Source organism: Rattus norvegicus, chromosome 9 (assembly GCF_036323735.1).
Source record: "Rattus norvegicus strain BN/NHsdMcwi chromosome 9, GRCr8, whole genome shotgun sequence".
Taxonomy (NCBI): Eukaryota; Metazoa; Chordata; class Mammalia; order Rodentia; family Muridae; genus Rattus; species Rattus norvegicus.
In genome coordinates this window covers 56,278,689-56,305,355 of record NC_086027.1, presented here as the reverse complement: position 1 = coordinate 56,305,355, position 26,667 = coordinate 56,278,689, and the positions used below count along the sequence as shown (strand labels likewise).

The 26,667-nt window shown below is 41.8% G+C and overlaps 1 protein-coding gene across 5 annotated transcripts in view; it reads right to left on the bottom strand.

Annotated features, from left to right (window-relative positions):
* Positions 1-26,667, bottom strand: part of Mfsd6 (major facilitator superfamily domain containing 6) — an 85,298-nt gene that overhangs the window by 45,094 nt on the left and 13,537 nt on the right. For all 5 annotated transcript variants that reach the window (NM_001106911.1, XM_006244898.5, XM_063266940.1 and 2 more), the window contains 1 exon segment: positions 18,508-20,099. In NM_001106911.1, the coding sequence (NP_001100381.1) occupies positions 18,508-20,048 (1,541 nt within the window). In that variant the 5' untranslated portion in view covers positions 20,049-20,099.

The following is a 26,667-nucleotide window of genomic DNA, read 5'->3' as shown; positions in this document are numbered from 1 at the left end:
GGACTTGAAGAAGGACATAAATAACTGTCTTAAAGAAATACAGGACAACACAGGTAAAGAAATAGAAGCCTTTAAAGAGGAAACCCAAAAATCCCTTAAAGAATCACTGGAAAACACAATCAAACAGGCGAAGGAATTGAACAAAATCATCCAGGATCTAAAAATGCAAATAGAAACAATAAAGAAATCACAAATGGAGAGAACCCTGGAGATAGAAAACCTAGGGAATAGATCAGGAGTCACAGATGCAAGCATCACTAACAGAATACAAGAGATTGAAGACAGAATTTCAGGAGCAGAAGATAGCATAGAAAATATTGGCACAAAAAAAAATTGGTCAAAGAAAATGAAAAATGCAAAAAGCTCCAAACTGCAAAATCCAGAAAATCCAGGACACGATGAGAAGAACAAACCTAAGGATAACAGGTACAGACGAGAGTGAAGACTCCCAACTTAAAGGACCAGTAAATATCTTGAAGAAAATTATAGAAGAAAACATCCCTAACCTAAAGAAAGAGGTGTACATGAACATACAAGAAGCCTACAAAACTCCAAATAGACTGGATCAGAAAAGAAACTCCTCCCATCACATAATAATGAAAAAGACAAAATGCGCAAAGCAAAGAAAGAATATTAAAAGCAGTAAGGGAAAAGGGTCAAGTAACATATAAAGGCAGACCTATCAGAATTACACCAGACTCCTCAACTAAGAATATGAAAGCTAGAAGGTCCTGGGCAGATGCCATACAGACCCTAAGAGAACACAAATGCCAGCACAGGCTACTATACCCAGCAAAACTTTCAATTGACATGGATGAAGAAACCAAGATATTCTATGACAAAACTAACTTACACAGTATCTTGCCACAAATCTACCTCTAAAAAGGATAATACATGAAAAACTACAACAAAATGAGGTAAACTATAACCTAGAAAAAGCAAGAAAGTAATCTTCTTTCAAAAAACCCAAAAGAAGAGAGCCACAAAAAACATAATTCCACCTCTAACAACAAAAACAACAGGAAGCAACAATCACTGTTTGTTCATATCTCTTAACATCAATGGATACAATTCCCCCAGTAAACAGACATAGGCAAACTGACTGGATACATAAACAGAACCCAGCATTTCTCTGCATGCAGGAAACGCACTTTAATAACAAAGTCAGACACTATCTCAGAGTAAAACGCTGGGGAAAAAAATTCCAAGCAAATGGTCACAAGAAACAAGCTGGAGGGGTTGGGGATTTAGCTCAGTGGTAGAGCGCTTGCCTAGCAAGTGCAAGGCCCTGGGTTAGGTCCCCAGCTCCGAAAAAAAAGAAAAGAAAAAAAGAAAGAAAGAAACAAGCTGGAGTACCCATATTAATATAGAATAAAATAGACTTTAAAGCAAAAGTTATCAAAAAAAGATAAGGAAGGACACATCATACTCATCAAAGAAAAATCTACCAAGACAAACTCTCAATTCTGAACATCTATGCTCCAGATACAAGTGCACCAATGTTCATAAAAGAAGGTTTACTAAAGGCCAAAGCATATATTGCACCACACACAATAATAGTATGAGATTTCAACTCCCCACTCTCATCAATGGACAGATCATGGAAACAGAAACTAAGCAGAGACATAGAGAAACTAAAAGAAGTGATGAACCAAATGAATATAACAAATATTTATAGAACATTTCATCCTAAAACAAAAGAATATGCCTTCTTCTCAGCACCTCATAGTACCTTCTCCAAAACTGACCATATAATCGGTCACAGAACAGACCTCAAGAGAGACAAGAAGACTGAAATACATACTATCAGATAACCATGGACTAAAACTGGTCTTCAATAACCAACAAAAGCGACAGAAAGCCCACAAACATGTGGAAGCTGATCAATGCTCTACGCAATGATAACTTGGTCAATTAAAACTAAAGACAGAAATTTAAAACTTCTTAGAATCTAACAAAAATGAAGGCACAACATACCTAAACTTATGGGACACAAGGAAAGCAGTGCTAAGACAAAAACAAATAGTTCTGAGGACCTCCAAAAAGAAACTGGAGAGAGCAAACACTAGCAGCTTTATAGAACACTTGAAAGCTCTAGAACAAAAAGAAGCAAATACACTGAAGAGGGGTAAAGAGCATGAAATAATTAAACACAGGGCTGATCTCAACCAAGTAGAAACAAAAAGAACTATACAAAGAATCAATAAAACCAGGAGCTGGGTCTATGAGAAAATCAACAAGATGGATTAACCCTGAGCCAGACTAACCAAAGGTCATAGGCAGTATCCAAATTAACAAAATCAGAAAAGAAAAAGTAGACATAACAATAGGAACCAAGGAAACTGCAAACATCATCAGATCCTACTATAAAAGACTACACTCAACAAAACTGAAAAATCTGGTGAAATGGTAATTTCCTAGACAGATACCAGGAACCAAAGTTAAATCAGGATCACATAAAGCATCTAAACTGTCCCATAACCCCTAAAGAAGTAGAAGCAGTCATTAAAAGTCTCCCAACCAAAAAAAAACCCAGGACCAGATGGGTTTAATGCAGAATTCTATCAGACCTTCATAGAAGACCTCATAATAATACTCTTCATACTATTCCACAAAATAGAAACGGAAGAGACACTACTCAATTCATTCTTTGAACTATAATTATGCTTATACCTACATCACACAAAGACCCTACACAGAAAGAGAAATTCAGACTAATTTCCCTCATGCATATCTATGCAAAAATACTCAATAAAATTCTTACAAACCAAATCCAAGAACACATCAAAACCATCATTCACCATGATCAAGTAGGCTTATTCCAGGGATGCAGGAGTGGTTCAATATACAGAAATCCATCAATGTAATCCACTACATAAACAAAATGAAAAGAAAAGCCTATATGATCATCTTTTTACATGCTGAGAAAGCATTTGACAAAAATTCAGCACCCCTTCATGGTAAAAGTCCTAGAAAGATCATGAATTCAAGGTCAATACCTAGACATAGTAAAAGCAATATATGACAAACTAGTAGCCAAGATCAAACTAAATGGAGGGAAACTTGAAGCAATCCCACAAAATCAGGGACTAGACAAGGGTGCCCACTCTCTCTACCTATTCAATATAGTACTCAAAGTCCTAGCCAAAGCAATTAAACATCAAAAGGAGGTCAAAGGGATACAAATTGGAAAGGAAGAAGTAAAAATATCACTATTTGCAGAGGATATGATAGTATACTTAAGTGACCCCGAAAATTTCACCAGAGAACTCCTCAACCTGATAAACAAATTGGCTGGGTATAAAATTAACTCAAACAAATCAGTAGTCTTCCTCTACTCAAAGGATAAACAGGCTGACAAAGAAATTAGGGAAACAACACCCTTCACAAGAGTTACAAATAATATAAAATACCTTGGTATGACTGTAACCAAGCAAGTAAAAGATCTGTATGACAAGAACTTCAAGTCTGTGAAGAAAAAAAAATCGAAGGAGATCTCAGAAAATGAAAAGAGCGTCCATGTTCATGGATTGGCAGAAATAATATAGTAAAATGGCCATTTTCCTCAAATAAATCTATAGATTCAATGCATCCAATCAAAATTCCAACTCAATTCAGAGTTGAAAAGAGCAATTTGCAAATGTATGTAGAATAACAAAAAAAAAAAAAAACAGGGTAGCTAAAAGTACTCTCAACAATAAAAGAACTGCCTGGGAAATATCAATCCTCAACCTCAAGCTGTATTGATAAAAACTGTATGGTATTGGTACACAGACAGGCAGGTAGATCAATGGAGTAGAATTGAAGACCCAGAAATGAACCCATATACTTAGGATCCCTTAATCTTTTACAAAGGAGCTAAAACCATCCAGTGGGGGAAAAAACAGCATTTTCAACAAATAGTGTTCCTTCAGTTGGCAGTCGGCTTGCAAAAGAATGCAAATTGATCCATTCTTACCACCTTGTACAAAGTTCAAGTCCAAGTGTATCAGTGATCTCCACATAAAACCAGATACACTGAAACAAATAAAAGAAAAAGTGGGGAAGAGCCTGGAACACATGGGCACAGGAAAATTTCCTGAACAGAGCACTAATAGCTTAAGCTCTAAGATCAAGAATCAACAAATGGGACCTCATAAAATTACAAAGCTTCTGTAAGGCAAAAGACATTGTCAATAGGACAAAAAGGCAACCAACAGATTATATAGATAAATGGTTTTCAAAAACTTCAGAAATCCACAAAATATGAGACTTAATGGTATCTTTTGTTGAGACATATCTTCCCCTTTGGTGGATTTAATGAAGAATGTGAACATCTCTACCTCCAGGTGAGGTAATACTTTGTGGCTAGGCAGCCACTGGACAAAACTGCCTGTTTCATCTGCAGACTAACACTGTCCAGAAAAGGACAAATTATGAAGAATAGCTGACTAATAGTTTTGGCAAGCCAGAAATACAAAATGATAATAGTTGTGCCCAGTTTATATTTGAGAGAAAAGTTTTGGTTTTTGTTTTTGTTTTTGTTTTTTTTAATTAGACGAAAAGGGTGAAATGTGGGATGATGTCATACAGGTAAGGCAGGCACAAGATAGAATGAGGCCTGTCATTGGATGAGAAGGAAGGATGGGCAGGAGAAAGTTTGAGGGAAGGGGAGGAGGCTGGAAGAGAAGTCTCGGAGAACATGGAGGCTGACGTTAAGATTCCATTCTGTATATTTACAGGTTGTTATGAATATTCTTAAGGGATGGATGTGTACAGGGCTTTGTATGTTTAGGTGGGCAGTTATACCTTTTCAATTACATCAGAGGTTGTTGTGTCGTGTGTTTATTCTTGTGGAGAATTTGGGAGAGTGTGTGGTGATGGAGACACTGGCCCAACATGGATGTGTGTTTCTGGCAAGATGTCTATCAGATATCTTGGGGCACTGCGGTGCTGGATCTAGAGGGGGTAAAAGAAAACCATTTTTTAATATAATTTTACAGCAACAATTAGTCTGGAGGTTCCTCAGAAAATTGGCCATAGTACTACCTGAGGATCCAGCTATACCTCTCTTGGGCATATACCCAAAAGATGCCCCAACATATAAAAAAGACACGTGCTCCACTATGTTCATCGCAGCCTTATTTATAATAGCCAGAAGCTGGAAAGAACCCAGATGCCCTTCAACAGAGGAATGGATACAGAAAATGTGGTACATTTACACAGTGGAATACTACTCAGTTATTAAAAAACAATGACTTCCTGAAATTCTTAGCCAAATGGATGGAACTAGAAAATATCATCCTGAGTGAGGTCACAAAAGAACACACATGGTATGTATTTACTGATAATTGGATATTATCCCAAAAGCTTGGAATACCCACGAAACATTTCACAGATCATATGAGGCTCAAGAAGAAGGAAGACCAAAGTGTGGATGCTTCAGTCCTTCTTAGAAAGGTGAACAAAATACTCCCAGGAGGAAATACAGGCACAATGAGTAGAGCACAGACTGAAGGAAATGCCATCTGTCCCAGATGCAGCCACCAAACCCAGACAATATTGCTAATGCCAAGAAGTGCTTGCTGACAGGAGCCTGAGAGGTTCTACCAGAGCCTTACTGATATAGATGAGGATGCTTGCAGCTAACCATCTGACTGAGCACTGGGACCCCAGTGGAGGAGATAAAGGACTATAGGAGCTGAAGGGATTTGCAACCCCATAGGAAGAATAACAGTATCAATCAACTAGACCACCCCTCCCCCAGAGCTCCTAGAGACTAAACCATGAAACAAAGATTACACAGGGAGGTAGCCATGGCTCCAGCCACATATGTAGCAGAGGGTGGCATTGTCTGGCATCAATAGGAGGAGAAGCTCGTGGTCCTGTGAAGGCTCTTTTCCCCAGTGTAGGGGAATTCTAGGGTCTTGAATTGGGAGTGGTCGAGTGGGAGGGGGAGCATCATATCATAGAAACAAAGGTAATGGGGGATGGGTGAGGGAGGAACTGGGAAAGGGAAAACATTTGAAATGTAAATACATAAACTATCTATAAAAAAGAGAATGAATTATGGTTTTATTTCTTCCTTAGGTGAAAAAGGCTTTGGAGAGAGATATTACAAATAAAAGGGTTCTAGGAATTTCTTCTCTTTTAAATTACATACTTGCAACTCTCTAAATCTTTCCATGGATATGTAGACATATGAGTAGTTAAATGACTTAGGCTTTTGGTTTATCTAATAAGCAGACTGACACTGAAGGAATCAAGTAATCACAGAGCTGTTCAGACTACATTAATTGGCTTTTTCCTATCCTCGTGTGAGCTTTACTCCCCCCCCACCTTCACCCCCCACATACACTTCTTACTCTACCTCACCCCTGTTCTGGAGATCAAGCCTGGGTCCTTTCACATTCTCAACAGCCCACCCAACCCCATTGCCTTTTATAAAAAAGAACTATAGTTACTACTCAAATTAGTGCTGTTGTTGGTGGACATAGTAGAACATAAATTCTTTTTGTTTTCTAGACTTGGTAATTTTCTTTTATTTTTTACTGGATATTGTTTTCTTTACATTTCAAATGTTATTCCCTTTCCTGATTTCCCATGCATAAGTCCCCTATCCCATCCCCTTCCCCCTTCTTCTATGAGGGTGTTCCCCCTCCCCAACCATCCCCCCTTCCCAAGCTGACATTCCTCTATACTAGGGGGTCCAGCCTTGGCAGGACCAAGGACTTCTCATCCCATGCTCAACAAGGCCTTCCTCTGCTACATATGCAGCTGGAGCCATGGGTCTGTCCATGTGTACTCCTTGCATAGTGGTTTAGTCCCTGGGAGCTCTGGTTGGTTGGTATTGTTGTTCTTACGGGATTGAAAGCCCGTTCACCTCCTTCAATCCTTTCTCTACTTCCTCCAGTGGGGACCCCATTCTCAGTTCAATGACTTGCTGCTAGCATTCACCTCTGTATTTGTCTTGCTTTGGCTGAGCTTCTCAGGAGACAGCTATATCAGGCTCCTGTCAGCATGCACTTCTTGGCTTCATAAATATCGTCTATGTTTGATGACTATATACATGTGGGCTGGATCCCCAGGTGGGGCAGGCTCTGAATGATCATTCCCTCAGACTCTGCTCCAAACTTTGTCACCATATCTCCTCCTATGAATATTTTTATTCCTCCTTTTGAGAAGGACTGAAGCATCTACACTTTGGTCATCCTTCTTCTTGAGCTTCATGTGGTTTATGGATTGTATCTTGGGTAATTCAAGCTTTTGGGATAATATCCACTAATCAGTGAGCATGTGTAGTTTTGTTTTGTTTTGTTTTGTTTTGTTTTGTTTTGTGATTGGGTTATCTCATTCAGGATGATATTTTCTAGTTCCAGCCATTTGTCTATGAATTTCATGAAGTCATTGTTTTTGATAGCTGAGTAGTATTCCATTGTGTAGATAGACATTTTCTGTATCCATTCCTCTGTTGAAGGGCATCTGGGTTCTTTCCAGCTTCTGGCTATTATAAATAAGGCTGCTATGAACACAGTGGAGCATGTGCCCTTCTTATATGTTAGAGTATCTCTTGGGTATATGCCCAGGAGAGGTATAGCTGGTTCCTCCATTAGTACAATGTCCAATTTTCTAAGGAACCTCCAGACTGATTTCCAGAGTGGTTGTACCAGCTTGCAATCCCACCAACAATGGAGGAGTGTTCCTCTTTCTCCACATCCTTGCTAGCATCTATTGTCACCTGAGTTTTTTATCTAAACCACTCTAACTGGTGTGAGGTGGAATCTCAGTGTTGTTTTGATTTGCATTTCCCTGATGACTAATGTATGCGCTCTCCAATTTCTTTCTGGAGGCACTCAGAACTATGAGTTTTCCTCTTAGCACTGTTTCCATTGGGTCTCATAAGTTTGAGTATGGTTTGCCTTCATTTTCATTAACTTCTAAAAAGCCTTTAGTTTCTTTATTTCTTCCTTGACCAAGTTACCGTTGAGTAGTGTTGTTCGGCTTCCATGTATAGGTGGGCTTGCTGTCTCTGACAGTGGCTTGATTCTCCTGTAAGCCTGTGTGTCAGCACTCTTGTACACCTGTTTTCTTACACTCATGGATCTGGGTAAAGACAGCTGTGGGACCGGGTCAGCTCTGGGTGCAGCCAGAAACCGGAAGGATCCTGTCCCAGACTGTTCCTGGGTTTGTGTGTCCTGAGGCCTCTAGGCAGGTTGCTCAGAGCAAAGGAGTTAGTCTTACGTCTGCTCTCCTTGGCAACTGGCTTTCAGTTCTCAGAACATAAATTCTTAATTAGATATGTAAGCATGACCAAGTCTCACCATTAAATAAAAGAAAATAGAGCCAGAGGCTATAGTAATAACAGAAAGCACATTTTAAATAATTTATGCTTATGTTATTTAGGGGAAATGTAGTAATAAACATAGTAAGTATAAAAATTCTTAGTGTGTACCTGATATATTTTGAAGGGTATGCCACTTTAAGACACAGCTACAATGACTTAGACACATATATTTGGGTATTCAATAGTAGAATGGTCATAGAAGTCCACTATAAGGTGACAAGGTATTCAAACTACTTTTCCAATAGGAAATACAAACAAAAGAAAATGCAAAGAACACTGAACATCAAGAAATGGAAACTCAGGACCCACTTCCCTCCTTCCTGTATTGTCATACAGCATGGGTTTTCTCTTCTCCCTTTTCCTCAAAAACAAATCCAAGTCTTATAACAACTAGAATATATTCTGCATCACTTCATTCAGTATTTTTCTAAATATGTTTGTTTATCCATAAAATGTTCAACCTTTAATATTTATGTGTTGTTAGAATCTATTAAATGTAGCAAAGCACATCATTCAGATATTTACCCACTTAATTTTGTCTCAGTATTTTGAGAGCCTTCTATACTGACATAGTCTACCTCTTGCACACAATTCCTTCTTATGACTACTACTGAATGCCATTGTTCTGCTTTTTACTGTAAGAAAAGGACAGTAAACATAAATGGCCCCCTGTTTCTTTCATATATGTGTATTTCTTTACCGTTTATGTAATTCTAGATGAGTCTCACTGTGATTGTGTAAACAGAGAACTTGTAGGCTTGTGCAGTCTTCATGCTTGTCTAGTGCACACCTTGGCTAACATCTTGGCATGTAGCCACAGTCAGAAAGCTTGGGTAGTGTAACAAGTCAATCCTGCTGTCATTAAGCCTCTGAGTGTCTCATCAACCCTGAAGGTGGAAGAGACTAGAACGCTAATAACTGTAAACCAAGGATTTGTTTTTGTTCTTGGAACAGTAGCCTTTTGTTGTGAGCTATGAATAGATGAGTTCCAAGTGGACCCTTATAATAAGTCAGCCTTGGGGCTAGGATATATTATACAAATACATATTTTTACAAAGATGCTCTTTCAAAGGACATGAGTCAAATTACTTCCTTTTGAGTCCCAATCACAAATTCTTCTACTTGTTTTCAGACTTTACTCCGTACACTTTAGTAGCAATATTCTAAACTTGAAATAACTCCAAGAAGCTTTTCTGATGTATACTGATTTCTTCGGAGGGAGAATAAAGAAGAAATTGAAAAACAGAAATCGACCCACATAAAAAAAATAATAGCTATAATTACAATCATGCTCTATGTAAGCTATCACAGAGATTCAATGTTTATATTATATACCCAAGGCCTTAAGGAATGGTACTAAGAAGGCTGGGTTGATAGCTTGATTGTTAAAAGGCTCTCCATGGAAACATGACCTAAATTTAATCCCCAGAACCCATATAAAAACAAAATACTAGGAGTGGCAACCCCCACTTCCAGTTATAATCCCAGCACTAGGGAGGCAGAGGCAAGCAGATTCTCTGCCACCAGTCAGCGAGACTGGTTTACCTGGTGAGTTCCAGGCTACAAGAAGAATCTGTCTCAAAAACAAACAAACAAACAAACAAACAAAAAAACTGGACAGCAACTGAGAACCAGCAGTAAAAGTTGCCCTCTAACCTACACGCATGTATACACACATACACACACACACACACACACACACACACCAAACACACACAACATACACACACACACAACACATACACACACACACACACACACACACACGAGAGGGGAGGCACTAAAGAGAATGTAAACAACGTCTTGTATTTTATTTCTTTCCCTTTTGATGCCTATCATTATGAACTGTACTTACAAAATATGGCTTATATGTCTTCCATGTATAGACTGGACTTGAAGAGACAAAACCAGCCAAGAATCGCTCTTATTTTAATTTCAAAATGCTCCAGTTTGCACAAGTAACAAAGAAGAGTCACTGGTGACGGACTTGTTCTGACTTAGCTTCTCTTTCTCACCCGTCAGCACAGATAAAAACAAATCTAAAAATCCCAAGTCACTAACTTTTGTTTTGTAATAAGAAAAGCTCTAATTTGCTCATTTTGTTAACCTACCTAATAATTCCATCTCAGACCCACCCAATTATAGTAATATTTTATACTCTACAAGTAAAAATACCTATTAACTCTTATGTGTCTGTAAGTCACAGACCGACACACAGACATGCACAGGATTGGGGAGTTCTGTTTAGTTTCTTAGAACCAGGACTGTATCAAACAGAGTGTCCTGGCAACTGGAGTAGCGATGTTACCTTCCTTAGTGGCTCACCCAGGCCAGCAAGGTGGGAGCATCATATCCTCATCCCCGAAATTTCCTAGCTTCTTACACCTCAGGTCTTCTAAACTCTGGTTCCTTTAAATCTAGAATTAATGGAGTCTTCTACTGTGTTGTGTTGTTTAATGTTGAAGCTCAATGTTAGAAACCAGCCATCATTGCTGAAGAACCAGGGACACACGTATCCCAGGAATCAAGTGCTGATCTCTGGTCTCCCCAGTCTTCAGTTCCAGGCTGTGCTGTCCCAGCATCAGTAACTGATACAGATTACCTCTCTTTGGTCACTGTGGAATACCTGATTCGATATGTGACTCACGGGATTCTTTTTAGGTAGAATGCATCCCACTGCCCTCTAAACGTTGGAAATATAACTGACAAATTTTCTTTCATGGTCATATCCTAAAGAGCTGCCTAGTCAGAATTTATAGCTGATATTGTTTTTATTGGTTAGGACTGCCTTTCTGTTAGCTTTTCTGGAATTAGAGGGAACTGTGACAATTGGAGCTGCAAGATTCTGCACAGTAAGGTACTTCTGGCTGTATCTCTGTTGGATGGAAGAATCTGCCAGGAGTTAGGAGGTCTACAGGGTCCCCACATGCATCCAGGAAGATTGCCTCAATCTGACTCTGTGAAGGTCATCACCAAAAAAAAAAAAAGTCAGACAAGGCACTTAACTCTATCACAGGCCAGGAAAATTCTAAACATTGTTTGGGGATGGAGTCTCTTTTAGAGAATGCTTGTGTGTGTGTGTGTGTGTGTGTGTGTGTGTGTGTGTGTGTGTGTGTGTGTGTGCATGCATGTAGGGTTAGCTGAATTTACAAAGACAATCTTAAAAATAATCAAGTTTGCATGCTGAAAGGGAACAGATATAGATCTCTCCTGAAAGACACAGCCAGAACATGACAAATACAGAGGAGAAAGCTAACAGCAAATCACTGAACCGAGAACGGGGACCCCCATTGGGGGAATTAGAGAAAGAATTGAAAGAGCAGAAGGGGCTTGCAACCCCATAAGAACAACAATGCCAATCAACCAGAGCTTCCAGGGACTAAACCACAACCAAAAGACTATACATGGACTGACCCAGGGCTCCAACTGCAAATGTAGCAGAGGATGGCCTTGTTGGGCCCCAGTGTAAGGGGAAGCCCTTGGTCCTGCCAAGGTTGGACCCCCAGGGCAGGGGAGTGTGGGGGTGGGGTTAAGGGGGGAACACCCTTATGGGGAGGGGGAGGGAATAGGGGGTTTATGGACAGGGAACCAGGAAAGGGAATAACATTCGAAATGTAAATAAAGAAATATATCCAATAAAAAAAGAGAAAAAATATTCAAGTGTATGCCCTTTGAGCAAGGGTGGAGATTGCATATCATTTTTTTTCTGACAATAGTGTCTTTAATACATGCTCTAAATCTCCTCTGAAAAATTATCTCCCTTCTAAAAGAGAAGCCTGTTTTGAAATCAGCAGTTCTGCAATCTGGGGCTCAAAGAAAAACCGGTAAAACCACCTCCCTGTGCTCCACACAGTCAGTCAGTGGTGGAAGTCACAGGCTCCTTCCCTAGAGTAACTCGAAAATGGTCACAGTGAAAACAGAATTGCTTCCCGACTTATGCTGCCAATGGGTTTTTTAAGTGAAGATACTGGGATAGAAATGTGATTTTATGCAGTAAGTGGTGACAAGAAATAAATTACTTTCTCTTTTATACAACTAGGATCATGCTAGTCATGACATCAACCTTGGGGGAACTGAGAACCATTTCTCATTCTTGTGTTCAATGATGATGGTGGAACATACCTCCCCGACGCCCTGTCTGTCTGTCTGTCTGTCTCTGTCTCTGTGTCTCTCTGTCTGTCTGTCTCTGTCTCTGTGTCTCTCTCGGTCTCTGTCTCTGTGTGTGGGGGGGGTGTTTTTATATATGCATTTCCATATGAAATACTGTCCTGTGTGTGATTATGCATGCATTTCCATATGAATGAATATTGGTGTGTGTGTGTGTGTGTGTGTGTGTGTGTGTGTGTGTGTGTGTGTGTGTGTTGGCACAGGTGTGGAAATCAGAGGGACAGTCTTGGTGTCAGTCATTGTCTTTCACCATGAGACAGGGTCTCTTGTCTCCACTGCACACACCAGGCTGGGTGGCCCAGGAGCTTCCAGGGATTCCCACTTTGCCTTCCATCTCGCTGTGGAAATGTCAAGGGCACAGATACGTGCTATCATTCCAGCTTTGTATGGTTTCTGGGGATCTGAACTCAAGTCATCCACTTGCACAGCAAGCACTTTAACCAACAGGATGTGTCCCCATGGTTCTAAAGAGCACCGGCTAACAAAGTCAGTTAACAACCCCCCACATACACACACACTGGGCACAATGTACCAATGTTTCTATAAAAGACGATATCTTAGAAAAAGGCACCTAGGGTCAGCAAGACGCTCACGTCAGCACGCATGATGGGCATGAGTCTCTTTTCAAGGACTCACATGGTGAAGGAAAGAACTCACTTCCATAAGCCAACTCCACTTGCCCTCCGGACATGTGCTATGGTAGTCATGCACAGCCCCACACTGAATACCTAAGCAGGAAACCTAGAACCAGCCATATTTGAGTCTACTTTCTAGTATGCAAACAGTGTGATTCATGTATTCTCTTAACTACTCTGATAAATTGAAAATAAGTTACTTGGGGTAGCAGATGACCCAGCAGGCAGCACCCCCAGCAGCACAGCCAGCACCACACCCAGCCGGACACCCAGTACCACAGCCAGCAGGCAGCCATATTGAGTCTACCCCCAGCAGCACAGCCAGCACTGTCTAGTTAGGGACAGAGCTGACACAGGATGGAAGCCAGCGCAGGCTCCAAGGCCAAAGGTGCCAGGCAACATCTTTAAATGAGGGACCTGAACGATTTTATCTCTAGCCTAGTTCATTTTAGAATGTGAGAATTAATATATCTAAATATAGTGTAAAATTGGGAAAATAATGTCATGCAGAGCTTAGAACTTAATAATTGAAGAGACAGAGTTCGAAACCGCACAAAGTCATGGTCTGTATGAAACTGCTTCTGGAAAAACTGGGCTTCTTGCCACACCCAAATACTTCAAAACTGTAACAAAGGCACAAAGCAATGTAAAAAATTAACAGAAGCGTTTGGATGACTGACCAATTTCAAGAGTTAGAGGGCGACTGTACATTTGTCCTCTTCACCACACTTTTTTCGTGGTACGAGCAATATGAAAAGCAATAACAAAACCGAGCCCTGTGAAATGGAGGCTTCCAGGGTGATTATGGTCTTCTTTCCATAATCAAAGGATTATGTTTCCTTTGCAGAAGGCAAAGGACACAGTCATTTTGACTGCAATCTGCCTGCCTCAGATCTTGGGGTAAACATCTAATTCCCACAGCAGACCACTCATCATTCCACATTATCCACACTGATGCTGACATGGGAGCAAGACTGTGGCTCTGACTCCACTGTGACAATGAAAAACAGTCAACCACTCAGCCTGTTCTGGTAGAGGAAACAGGGCATCACTTTCCCATCTCCAAGTTAGTATACTTTATCTGATCAACTAGCGAGACTCCATCAACTCACCAAGGGCAAAGGTACTTGGTTGTTTGGAATTAATTAATTTTAATTAGCCTAGTGCTAAATGGGCTGGGAAGATAATTTAATTGTCAGTGTCCTTGCTGAGTTTGATCCCCACACCCATGTAAGATGTGGTGGCATGTTCTTGCAGTCTGGGTGCTTGAGAGGTAGAGACAACCTCTCACTGGGCAGCTGGTCTAGCTACTGGCAAAGTCAAGGGCAGAGACAACCTGCCTTCTCCACAAGGTGAATGCCACCAAAGAAAGGTCACATTGCTCATGCCAGCATCAGTTTGACCTTCAGTAGTCTTTGTCTTTCCCAACCCATTTAGTTTGCATTCAGTTAATCTGAGATTCTCAAGGCCCAGGTAATTATTCAAGTAAATTGCACAATTACCCTGATTATTTTAAATACTACAAGCAATACTTGATCATTTAGAGCGCATAGAACAAAATTACAAACTTAATGATGTCATTTAAGACATTTTACTATGATCAAATACTTTAATAAGTGCTTCCTATTTATTAGCTCTGTGGGGGCAGGGGTGGTGTGCATAGGCAGCTATGTGTGTGGAGGGCAGAGGACAGCGCAGAGAACTGGCTTTCTCCTAAAGTATGTTCCAGTGATTAAAGTATGGCCATCAGGCATGGTGGCAGACACCTGCTGAGTCATCTGATCAGCCCAGGAGGAAATGCTTGATAAAAAGAACTGCTCCTCCTTTAAGTTGGAAGAGACGCAAAGGTTGTTTAAGGCCCACCATTGTCTTGCTTTTTAAATCAAGAAGTGAGTTAGTCAGGTGTGGTGGACACACCTTTAGCCCCAGCATACAGGAGGCAGAGGCAGCAGATGAGCCTGGTCTATACAGAGAGTTCCAGGCCATCGAGGGTGACACAGTGAGACTCTGTCTAGGAGGGAAAAAAGGACATTGTTGGTTTGCATTCTATTTCATCACAGTGGCTGCCACTGTCACTGGGCTGTCGGGTGCTGTATGAGTCAGCATCTAATCAGGGAGACAGGCACCAATCTGTCTTATTCTGAGTACTTTAAGGGAGAGAATGGAGAAGTTAACTGGTTACTACGAGCAGGAGGGAAAGGCCGGAGAAGTAAAGGAAGGAGACACCCACACAGCTGATGGGCCCGTCGGTTAGACAGCAGGTGGGCTCCACAGTGGCACCTGATGCAGCACAGAGACATCTTGGGTAGAAAAGCCTGCTGCCCAGAGCAGAGCAGTGCAATGACCTAATACAAGACCAGTTTCCCTGAGTACCACTTACCACAGGTGATTAACACTCCTGGGCTCTCAGGCCTGCTGGACTAATAGGCAAATCCCAGACCAGAGGCAGATCCTGTTCTAAGAGAAACAAGGAGAGCTAGGCATGGTGGCTTTAATCCCATCACTCAGGAGGGAAAGGCAGGTGGGTTTATGTGAGTTTGAGGCCAGCCTCGGTCTGCATTAAAGGCTTCCAAATCAGCCAGAGCTACACAGTGAGATCTTACTCCAAGCCCAAACCTCCCAAAAGTAAAGACAAAAAAAAAAAAAAAAAAAAAAGGAAAAGAAAAACAAGGTAAATGGCATCTAATATAGCCTCTACATGCATGCAAACACACGCACACTTCACACACGTGCACAATTATTTTATGAAGACATGGTTGCTGTGTTAGGATATTTTCAAAGTTTTACAGTAGCATTAACTCCAAAAGGTCTCAATAGGAACCAAACAACAACAAAATGCACAGAAATACACCAGGAGCTTAGATATATGATCTGTATAAAGTCTACAATTCTCAGAAAGACAATTCCCTAGGCCTTTTCATGTACTGATATTTTTCTAACGAAAAGCTGAGTGGCCCTCTTTACACATTTCAACTCCCACAGCTCAACAACCACCACCTGACTGGGTTCTCAAAGTTGATACCGAAAGAGCCCTCTGTCTCTGAGTGCAAGGGTGGGCGTTATCTTATGGGAACTATTAGAATTTTTCATTAGTAACATGTTTTGTGTATCTGTGTATGACGTGTGTGACTCTATGCGAATGGTCATGTTTGCGACTGCAGACACACACATACTAGGCATGTGTGTGAAGTCGAAGACTGTCCTAGGTGACCATCCCCACCATCCACCATGTTTGGGATGCGGCTCTACGTTGTTTCCATGCCATGTGCCACAGACTAGCTGGCCTGTGAACTCACCCCTCCTCCCACCTCCACCAGAATGCTGGAATTTCAGACACACTACCACATCCAGGTTACCTGTGGAGTCTAGGAATTCAGACTCAGGTGCTTGTGCTTTTGTGGAAAACATTTTTACCAACTCAGCTATCCCTCAAGAGTCTACTTAATATTTTAATGGAGAAAATTGAAAAGCAAAATGGGAGAATAACCTTACATGGATGGAATCCTCAGAGCTCTCTCTAGAGAGCAGCTGTGAAACAGAGAAGCCACCTTCTTGATTACATCACTAAGCAGAAAAAGGGAGGTGGGGTTTGGTACATAAAACCAGGGAATTAAGTTTATGTAGCCACAGTAGTTACTGATACTGCTTAGAAAGGAAGGCTACGAAAGTTCACTGAATTGTCAAACACAGAAGTAAATCGACTATGATTTTGTTATAGAAGGTATGTATTTAAGGCCTGGGGAGATAGCTCAATGGCAGAGTGCTTACCTAGCATGCATGGGACCCTGGGCTCAATCCCCAGTACTAGAAAATAAATCAACAAAAAGAAAATATATATTTCATATAGCCAGAAAGTGTCTTTTTCTAGATGTAAGGAGGGCCTATTTGAAAATGTACATATATTTTATACTGTTTTCACTATACTGTTGGCTGATGAAATTACTGTTTTGGAATTCCACTCATTGTTGACACCTAACTGGACACATCCTTTGAAATAAAATACTGATTCAAAAGATACTTTGAGCAGAGAGGCCCACTCCCACATCCAGGGTGCAGAGAACAAATTCATCAAGGGCAATGCACTAGGCATGGCTTACACAAGACTGAGAAGCGCTCTCAAAGATCCCAAATATTTAAGTCCCCTTTCTGAGTGGTTCAGTTGCTTGTGCCATGGGGGCTCAAACTCTGTGAACCATCCATACACTGCCTGGCTTTTAGTGACAGCGCACAGTCAAAGATGTGTGCAATAAAAGGAACAGGGTGCAACCTTATGAAGAAAACCAAACAAGAAAAACTCTTCACAATGACTACGGGGAAAGTGTGATTCCCGCTGAAACTTTAGATTAGAAAACATTCTCTTCAGCTTAATGAATAATGAATAAACACCAGTGTTTTCCAAGGCTTCCCACTGTTGATGCCCGCAAAATTTCATATGGCAATGCAAGATCTGAAAAGTACCACAGACACACAACACACAGGTGTTTAGAGAGATCAACTTAGTAGTTTGTGGACAGATTTGTTGCACCTTCCTACAGCATCGGTGTTAAATGTAGTTCTCTCCCCACTTTAGAGCAGAAAGGCTATATAACCAGGTACTTTTCAATCTGCTTCACACAGGTGCTAATGGTCAAAGATGACTCTACAGAAAAGGTAGACAGCTGTCTAGTTTATTCTAACTAAAAGGATGACATAAGAAACTTCAGGTAAAAGATCATCAAGGCATACGAAACTTCAAAAACTAAGCTAATTCAGGGGAAATGTTATATGAAAATCTCTTCCATATAAAATCATGGATTAGAGGACTATGGTACGTTACATCACAATTTTAATGATATATAACAGTTATTTTTTTCTACCTTTCTTTCTTTTTATTTTCCTGGCAGTTCCAGGTATCATGTTCACAAGGGCTCTGTTGCTGGGCTACATGTCCAGTCTCTGGCATTCTTTATATGCCATGGTGCCTAGCTCTATATTATTAGTAGGAATTTGAGACTGTAGAGAGGCTGGAGAAAGACAACCATTATCCACTATAGCAATCCTTCATAAGTGCCACAGACAGGTAAGCCCTTGAGATTCAGGGCATAAGAGAATTCACTATGTTGATACTTGGAAACATTAGTTGTCAAAGTCCCTTAACACACAACCTCATACCTATACGTCTTTTTTTGGGGGGAGGGGGGGGTAATAGCCTCCTGTTTATTTCACTTAGATAATCCAGCTAAGCCCATGTCTTGCTTCCTTTTATTTCTGTTTGGAGAAGGAGGAGGAACGGCAGAAAGCTCCACCCCCAACGTAGCCCCACGTAAAGCATAACACTCTAAGGAAGCTATACAATGGAGAATTCAGTTGCCGAGGACCAGCCAATAGAAAGCATTCTCTTACCTGATGTGGCCAATCAACTCAATAAGCTTGTGGCTGAAGAAGTAAGCAGTCAACTCGGACACGTGACTCAGGACTGAACAGACCCCAAAAAGGGTAGTAGTTCCATTTAGATCTTCCAGATGCCAGTAGAGAAAGGTGAACACAAAGCCGTAGCCAAAACCCATGAACCAGGCCACAAACAGCACCGAGCCATACTGCACACTACACAGCAGCTTGATCAAGTCCCAGAAGTTGAAAGCCTGCGAGTGAGTGGCAGCAGTTGGAGTCTCTTCGGAAGACTCTGTGGAGTTGTCCCTTTCCACCTGTGGGATCTCCATCTCTTTCCCTTTGCCATCACTATTGTTGAAGTGGTTGTAGCGGAACCGGAACTGAGTGGCAACGATCAGGGCCATGGTCATGAGAACTCCAAAGACGATGAAGACGATCTGGTAGTTTCGGTATTCGGGGGGCTTACACCCCTTCCCATCAATGAGAACATCTATATGAGTGTAGTCAATCCCAATGCCCACAGACAGCATGGCCAGGCCCCAGCCCAGGGAGCCCCACATGCGCTGGAGCCCATAGCGATCTCGGTGTTTTCCCAGGTACTGGAGGGTTACTGTGTCTACGATCGTGACAGAAGAGGCACTGAAAAATTCTCCTATTATGACAACTACCAAGATGACCAAGAATATTGCCTCAACTTCCTGTTGGTCATACACAAGGGTGACTTGATCAGACGGTAAAGATTTGGTGGTGGTGACCACAGCAATGGTTGTCTCCCTGGTGACATTTCCTGTGGGGGGCAGAGTCACTGTGCTTGTGTTCAAAATCAAGTCTGTAACGTGGTGGGTAATTCCCTCTGTCTGGGGCCGTAGTGTGGGTTCGGTGGTCAAGGTCAATGCTGTTGACAAGAGATCTATGTTTGAGATATTGGGCTCTGTTGCAGAGAACAGCAGGCTCCTTTTCTCGAGTGATTTTGGTGGTGTGGTAAAGAAAGCGACAGTGGAGGAGTTCATTGGCAGGATGGTTACTGGGTGACTTACATTGGTGGGGTGAGCTGTTGGGGGGATCTTTGGTATACATCTCAAGGTAGCAGGTTTGACGAATCCAATGCCCAGGTTAAACAAAACCCAACACAAAAGCGAAAAGAGGAGGACAATTTTGCCCTTTTTGAAACGATCTGCAACTACACCCCAGAAGGGAGCGCTGCAAAACTCAATGAAGTACCGAATGCCCACCAGCAGTCCACTCTGGCTTGGCGACATTCCCAGCTGCTTATAATACACGGGCAGGAGAGGGTAAAGAGAGCCGTAGGCGGAGTAAAAGAAGAAATAAAACACCTTGGAGATGAGAAGATCATTGTTGATTTTCACACAATGTTTCTCTATCCAGTCTATTTCCTCCTCGGGAATGGCGGAAGTCTCTGTGGAGGAGGGGGTTTCGTTAGAAGGTGGCTCTGATTCCCTGCAGATGCCGTTGAAAGGATCAGCAAGCACATATTTTCTCTTCTGCTCCTCTTCATCGTCAGTTAGGATAGCAACTTTATCATCAGCAGCCATGGCTTACCACCACCATCCGGGTCAGTGACCTTCAAAATCCTGAGTGGTGATCTGTAAAATGAAGTGTAAAAGACACTTAGCAATGACAATCAGAACCTCAGTCCGCAGAGACATGAGGAACTTCAAGCTGCAGAAAAAATCACTACTGGGGAGAAAGATCTTATCACAGCCACAGGGTCTTGACCAAGGAGAAGAGCCTGAAAAACTAAACACAACGATGGAGGAATAGCTCAGTGGTTAAAGGCACTTTCTGTTCCTATAGAACCCAAGTTCAGCTCTCAGTACCCACATCTTGTGGCTCACAACCCTTCCAACTTTAACTCCAACTCCAGGGCTCTAATGACCTCTTCTGGTTTCCACAGACAAAGGCACATATACAAGTTTACATATACATACATACATACATACATACTGGAGGAGTACATACATATACATAAATAAAAGGAAAATAAAATCTCTTTTGAAAATTAAGTACTCTTCTGTCCACTGATTGAGAACCATTACTCTAACTAGTCACTTAGGAATTGAGTTTAAGAGATTAGAGCCAAAAACAGGTACTATCTTTTTGTTGTTGTTGTTGTTCTTTTTTTTTGGAGCTGGGGACCGAACCCAGGGCCTTGCGCTTCCTAGGCAAGCGCTCTACCACTGAGCTAAATCCCCAACCCCAGGTACTATCTTTTGAAGGCTGCAATATTGCTCCATAGTAGAGCATTTGACCTCTGCATGTGAGACCTTGGGTTTAGTCTCTAGCAAGACACACATATAGAAATAGATGTGAATTCAATCTCTAGCTGGGAGTACACACACACAAAAAAGGAAAGAAAACATTTATTGAGTTTTTACTACACCAAGCAATACCTAAAGACTTTTACATGTATTAATCGCATTAATGACAACAAGCCTACTCTTCTGTCCACATTACAGATAAGAAAAATGAGGCCTAGCAAGCTTAACTAATAGGTGGCAGGGCCTGGATTTGAACCCTGCTCTATTGCTTGGGTACATAATCTGATGCAGTACTCAGTTTGCACAGCCTAGAGCTTATGGGCTACATGTATCCTTGGATAGTTATAAATGTAGTCCAACACATTTGTAAATAGCAAGAGTCATGTTGTAGCATTGAAAGGTTGGATATTTCTGCCACCAAAACATCAGATACCATATGTTATATAATAAACTGAAAGAAGGGGTGTTTTCTGTATAAAAGATTAGCACTACACCAATAGTATAAATTTATAGGAACCATGCCACGCCCCATAACTTTCTCTTACAGAAATGATTAGAGTCAAAGGGTTGTGTTTGTATCACTTTGTCCTCTCTGGCTGCAGTAAAGACTTCCGGATGCTAAGAGCCTTGTTCATTACATCCATTTCAAAGCCTTGAACGTCCTCTTGCAGAGAGAAGCATCAACTCCACTTGCGACTCCAGACCATGACCTTAACTTCTTTTTCCCCACTATGAATTGACACTCAAAAAATGCAGAATCATGCATGTAAATTTCTACAAGTCTCCTAGAAAAACAACAGAAACTTTTTTTGAGCCAGCATCCCACTATGTAGAACTTGCTCTGGAGACCAGGCTGGACCTCTGGATTAAATGCATTTACCATCGTGTACAGCTGGAAACACAAGCTAATGGGACCTGTTTAGTAAACTCGGTTATCTTCTAGACCCCAAAATGATGTAGCACATAGTCACTGGCTTCTAACTTCAGAATATTTAGGTTAAAATGGTTCATAAATCGAGGTAAAATTAATATGAGTTATATTTAAATGAATAGGCCATTGGCACTTTATTAGATAACGTGCCCCTTCACTTCATTTCCAATTTTTTAAATATGAAAATGTATTATCACAGCATTTCCTTCACAAAATGTCTGATCATTGTCTTTCCTTCTTGCCTTTCTTCAGAGCCAAGTGAGATACACAGGCTACTTAATGACCTTAAACTGGATTCCAGGATAATTACCAACTATCAAGCAAATTGACCAAATCAAGCAGCCAGAACACTATTGCTTTCTCAGTGACGTATAAGCAGCCATCACTGGGTACCAAAGCTGTGGTTTTCTTGCTGTTCTTGATCAGCCGGACTCTGCCACACTTCCTGATAGCTGCATTTAACTCTGAACCCTGCCTTTTCCAGCACAGTTCCCTTTGATTTAAGAAACACTTCCAAAATAGTTGGCCTTCAGAGCTATGCCCAACTAGGCATCTGGGATTGTGTATTAAGCCATACCCGGTCCCATCCATAACTATGGAGATTCCTAGCATTAAGATGATGAATACATTTGCCCATCCTGTGGGCTTCACAAGCTTGAGCAAAATAATTCATTTCTCAGTCTCATTTTCCCATTCCCCCCCCCCCCGGGTTTTTTCCCTTTTGTGGAGCTGATATAGAATCTGGGTCCTTGAGCATGCCCAGCAAGCACTCTATCACCAGGCTACATTCCCAGCCCTAAATAAGCCCTATTTATCTTCGTAGCAAGAGAAAACACTGTTTTCCCCAGACAAAAAGCTCTTACTGCCTGGTTATGACAGACTTTCTACAAGGTTCTGTTGTTATTTTTCTGTGGCCATTAAAATCTTCTTCTGTTCAACTCAGCAGTTAAGCTGGCAACTCTGCTGGCCAAAGGACATTAGGACATTAGTCAAACACCGATACATCTCCCCAGGTCCTCAGAGGAAGTGTGGACATTAGTCAAACACCGATACATCTCCCCAGGTCCTCAGAGGAAGTGTGGACATTAGTCAAACACCGATACATCTCCCCAGGTCCTCAGAGGAAGTGTGGGTAACCGAGGAAGAGCCTGGGATGAGCTGGTGCGAAGTACAGAGAAAACAAAGGTTGCACGGGCCAGAGAAGACATTCATAATTCACTCTGTGTCCCCACGGTGACCAGTCACACTGACAAAGACAGCAAAAAATTACCTCTACTAGGGAGCAAGAGGGCACAGACAGCAAGGCGGCTCCACACCTCCTACAGCTGGAGACACACTCAAAAGTCCACAAACCAGAATACCCAAAGAGTCACCTCAAACACAGAAAGGAAGGGGGAAAAAATGCATCTCCGAGGAGAAAGGAGCAAGGAAACCAAGGCCCAAGCAGTTTGTTATTTTTGTCAAAACATAAAACAGGGGATCTTGTATGTGTTCACTTTTAAAGCTATATACACACACAGCTTTTATTTAAAGGATTAAAAATCCAGGGGTCATCCATTAAGGAAATCCAAAGACAGAATATCAAATTTTTTTTTTACTATGAAGAAATGATACATATTTAAAAAGGCAAAAATCATTACAAAATATCCAGGACACAGAAAAGCATGTCAGAGTATCTGCTCCGGTTAGTTTACTGGCTACAATTTCCAAAGTAGAGAAAACAGGAAGCGATGGCTGGAATTCCACGGGAGGGCCTGCCCAGCAGAGCTGCAGCCCTTCACTCTGTCAGCGAACAGAATCTGATGGGCTGTGCTGGCTTGAAGGAAAATGGCCCCATAGGTTCATATATCTGAATACTCAGTCCCTAACACTCAGCCTGCTTGGGAAGGATGAGGAGATATCATATCGTTGGTGATGTGTCACTGGGGGCCGGCTTGAGGTTCTGTGTCACTCCCATTGTGTTCTCAGCCTCCGGCTTGTGGCTCCAGATGTGAGCGCTCAGCTCTTTTACCTCCATACCTTCACTCGACTCTAATGTCTCCAGCACTCTGGAACCATTAACCTAATTAAATGCTTTCTTTTTATTAAAAAAAATACTAACAAATGTATACATGCCAAAATATAGTCCAACCCACAGGTACAATGTTTACATTATTATGGATCGATCAGTTGAAAATAACATTATTTTTTGAAGTGGAATCGGGATTTTAGACTTTTCAAGTGATAAGTAAGCCACCTCTGTCACTGACCAGAGCCACCTCTGTCACTGACCAGAGCCACCTCTGTCACTGACCAGAGCCACCTCTGTCACTGACCAGAGCCACCTCTGTCACACTCACCAGAGCCACCTCTGTCACTCACCAGAGCCACCTCTGTCACACTCACCAGAGCCACCTCTGTCACTGACCAGAGCCACCTCTGTCACTGACCAAAGCCACCTCTGTCACTCACCAGAGCCATCTCTAGACTTGTACAAAATATTTGACTGCTTGACTTTTAACAATGTCAGATACCTTTAATGACCTGTCCTCCACAAAGACTGCTGAGACTTTAGCAAGTAAGTCAGAGGAGGGCACCGAGTCCTCTTGAGAGAGACAAAGAGGACCTGATGCCCAGGTGCGACTCTTATGTCAGGACGCAGACCTCAGCCCTGAAGAGTGACTCCCAAGCCAATCTTTCCTCTTGATTCCAATGACTTTTACTATAGTTCTCTAAGTTTCCCCACTAGTTCCCAAGCATTAACAAACGGACAAGGTGTCAACAAACACAAGTAACTAAGGAAATGTTCTGTAAGTGCAGAACCGCTCTTTTTGTCTATATGGAAGACACGCTTGGAAATGTCAATCTAAAAATATAAGGAATAACTACTTTAAATTCAGGACAGTTTTTTTTTGTTGTTGTTGTTGTTCATTTGGTTTTGTTTTTGAAACATGGTCTCACAATATAACCCTGGGAAGTCCTAGAACTCACTTCGTAGACCAGGTTAGCCTCAAACTCAGAGTTCTGTCTGACTCTATCTTCAGAGTGCTCGGGTTGAAGACATACAGCACTAGGCTGGCCCAGGACGTTCATTTTTAGACAACATTTTCATGTCCTATTTGGATTTTGAGGAAACAGAACCCAACTACTGAAACAACGAGAAAGCAAGGTAGAAATGAAGTCACCTCTGTCACCTCAGGACCAAGGGAAAGAAACAAGCCAGAAAGGATGCCTGCATGTTAATGAAATTAAGATGTATCTGAGCCGATGTACCTTTGTTGAATTGGATTGCATCTGAGTGTCACAAATGCAGACCAGACAAACACCAGACTCTGAGCAATGCCTGAGGTGTAGGTGCTCAGAGTGAGCAGCAGCTCAGTCAGCCAGACACTGAGGTCCACGGCTGTTTCCATATCCCTGCCTAGTGCCACAGGCACCACTAGGATGTCTTTGGACAAAGGTCCGGAGAGAAGAACCTTTGAGATAGGATTAGATCCCTCGCAGACAACAAAACAGGTTTCTCTGTTCCCAAATGCACCTGCTGAGAAAAGGCCCTGTAAGAACACAGTGAGAGGCAGCTGAGGTAAAGGCAGTCGTCACTGGGCACTGTGACCTGGGAGTTCCCTGTCTCCAGATCCACGAGAAATTAAACTTTGTCTCGGTGCACACATGGGGCATTGTCACAGCAGCTTGTGAAGACTGGGACAGCAGTCGCCAACACAGACCCGTCCAGCACATCTTGGTCAAAGCTTCTGGTCTTACTGTTTCCTTAGATGTTGTACACAGAAATGTCTGAGCTTCTCTAGGACAGGTCTACTGCTGGTTCAACTGGATAAGAATGGCCTTTTGTTTATTTTGTAGAAAGCGAAACATTCTGTCACCAAGTAGATTCTAATGTCAGTAATCAACAGCATGGCCCTAAAAGGCCTCCATCCAGTATGTACACTGAGATGTTCCCACAGCAGGGGTTTCTGAATTATTGATGTGAGACAGTGAAATTCCTTGCTAAAATAGATAGCTTTTTCCTTTGGTATTTATATTAACAAGGCTTAAATGTTGCCCACAAACACATGCTAAAAGGATGGAAAGTAATAGTAAAACTCTGAGAGGAAATCAGCTTCAGGTCTGAGGGATAATCTGGCCTAATTGCAAGGTCAGACTCATACACATGACGACCAAGTATGCCTTAGTGTAGCAGTGGCCCAGCTATCAAAGAGGAGCATGAACAATCCCTGGTTAGCACAGGGAGCACTTTAAAGTGCAGCTGTGAAACAGAGACATCTATTTCCCGAATCGTGGAGCCAGTTCTGCCTTGTGAACCGTCATTGATCATTCAGAATGTCCTTAAGAAATGTGAATCCTAAACCAGCACTTGGCCTCTGACTGCTGCAATTTATTGCCAGCAGAGACAGCAGGAAACCAGTAGGAGCCGGGCTCAGAGTCCTTGCGTTTGTATACCACACTCTCCAGCAGTCAGTTCAGCCCTAGCACGTTCCAGAAGAGCTGTGTTCAGAAGCATACACACAGTGTCCATCCAGCAGATCTTTTTTGTGGGGGTGGTGTGGGAGGGTACAAACTGACAGGCAATTTTTAAGGTTTGAAGTTGTTTTTCTCTTTCTGTCTCTGTCTTTCTCTCTCAGCTTGAAGCAGGGTGTACTTTCCCTCTCTTCAGGCTGAGGGTTGTGCTCTCTCGTTCCCTCCCTTTCTCACACTCACACACCCACTCTCCACACCACACACTCTACACTCACCTCATGCACACCTCACTCTCACCTCACTCTCTCGCCTTTTCCTCGCCCCAGTCTTTTATTGATAGTCCAAAAACCAGGTAGAAAAAAAAGACAGTGTATAATCGTTGTCAAGTCAAATTCAAAAGAATGACCACATTCCCACAAAGAATCAAGAATTATGATTGTTCCCCAAAGTTTCAAGCTTCCCCTATTTGCAGGCCTGTGGTCAAAATAATAGTAATTGCAAACTTGT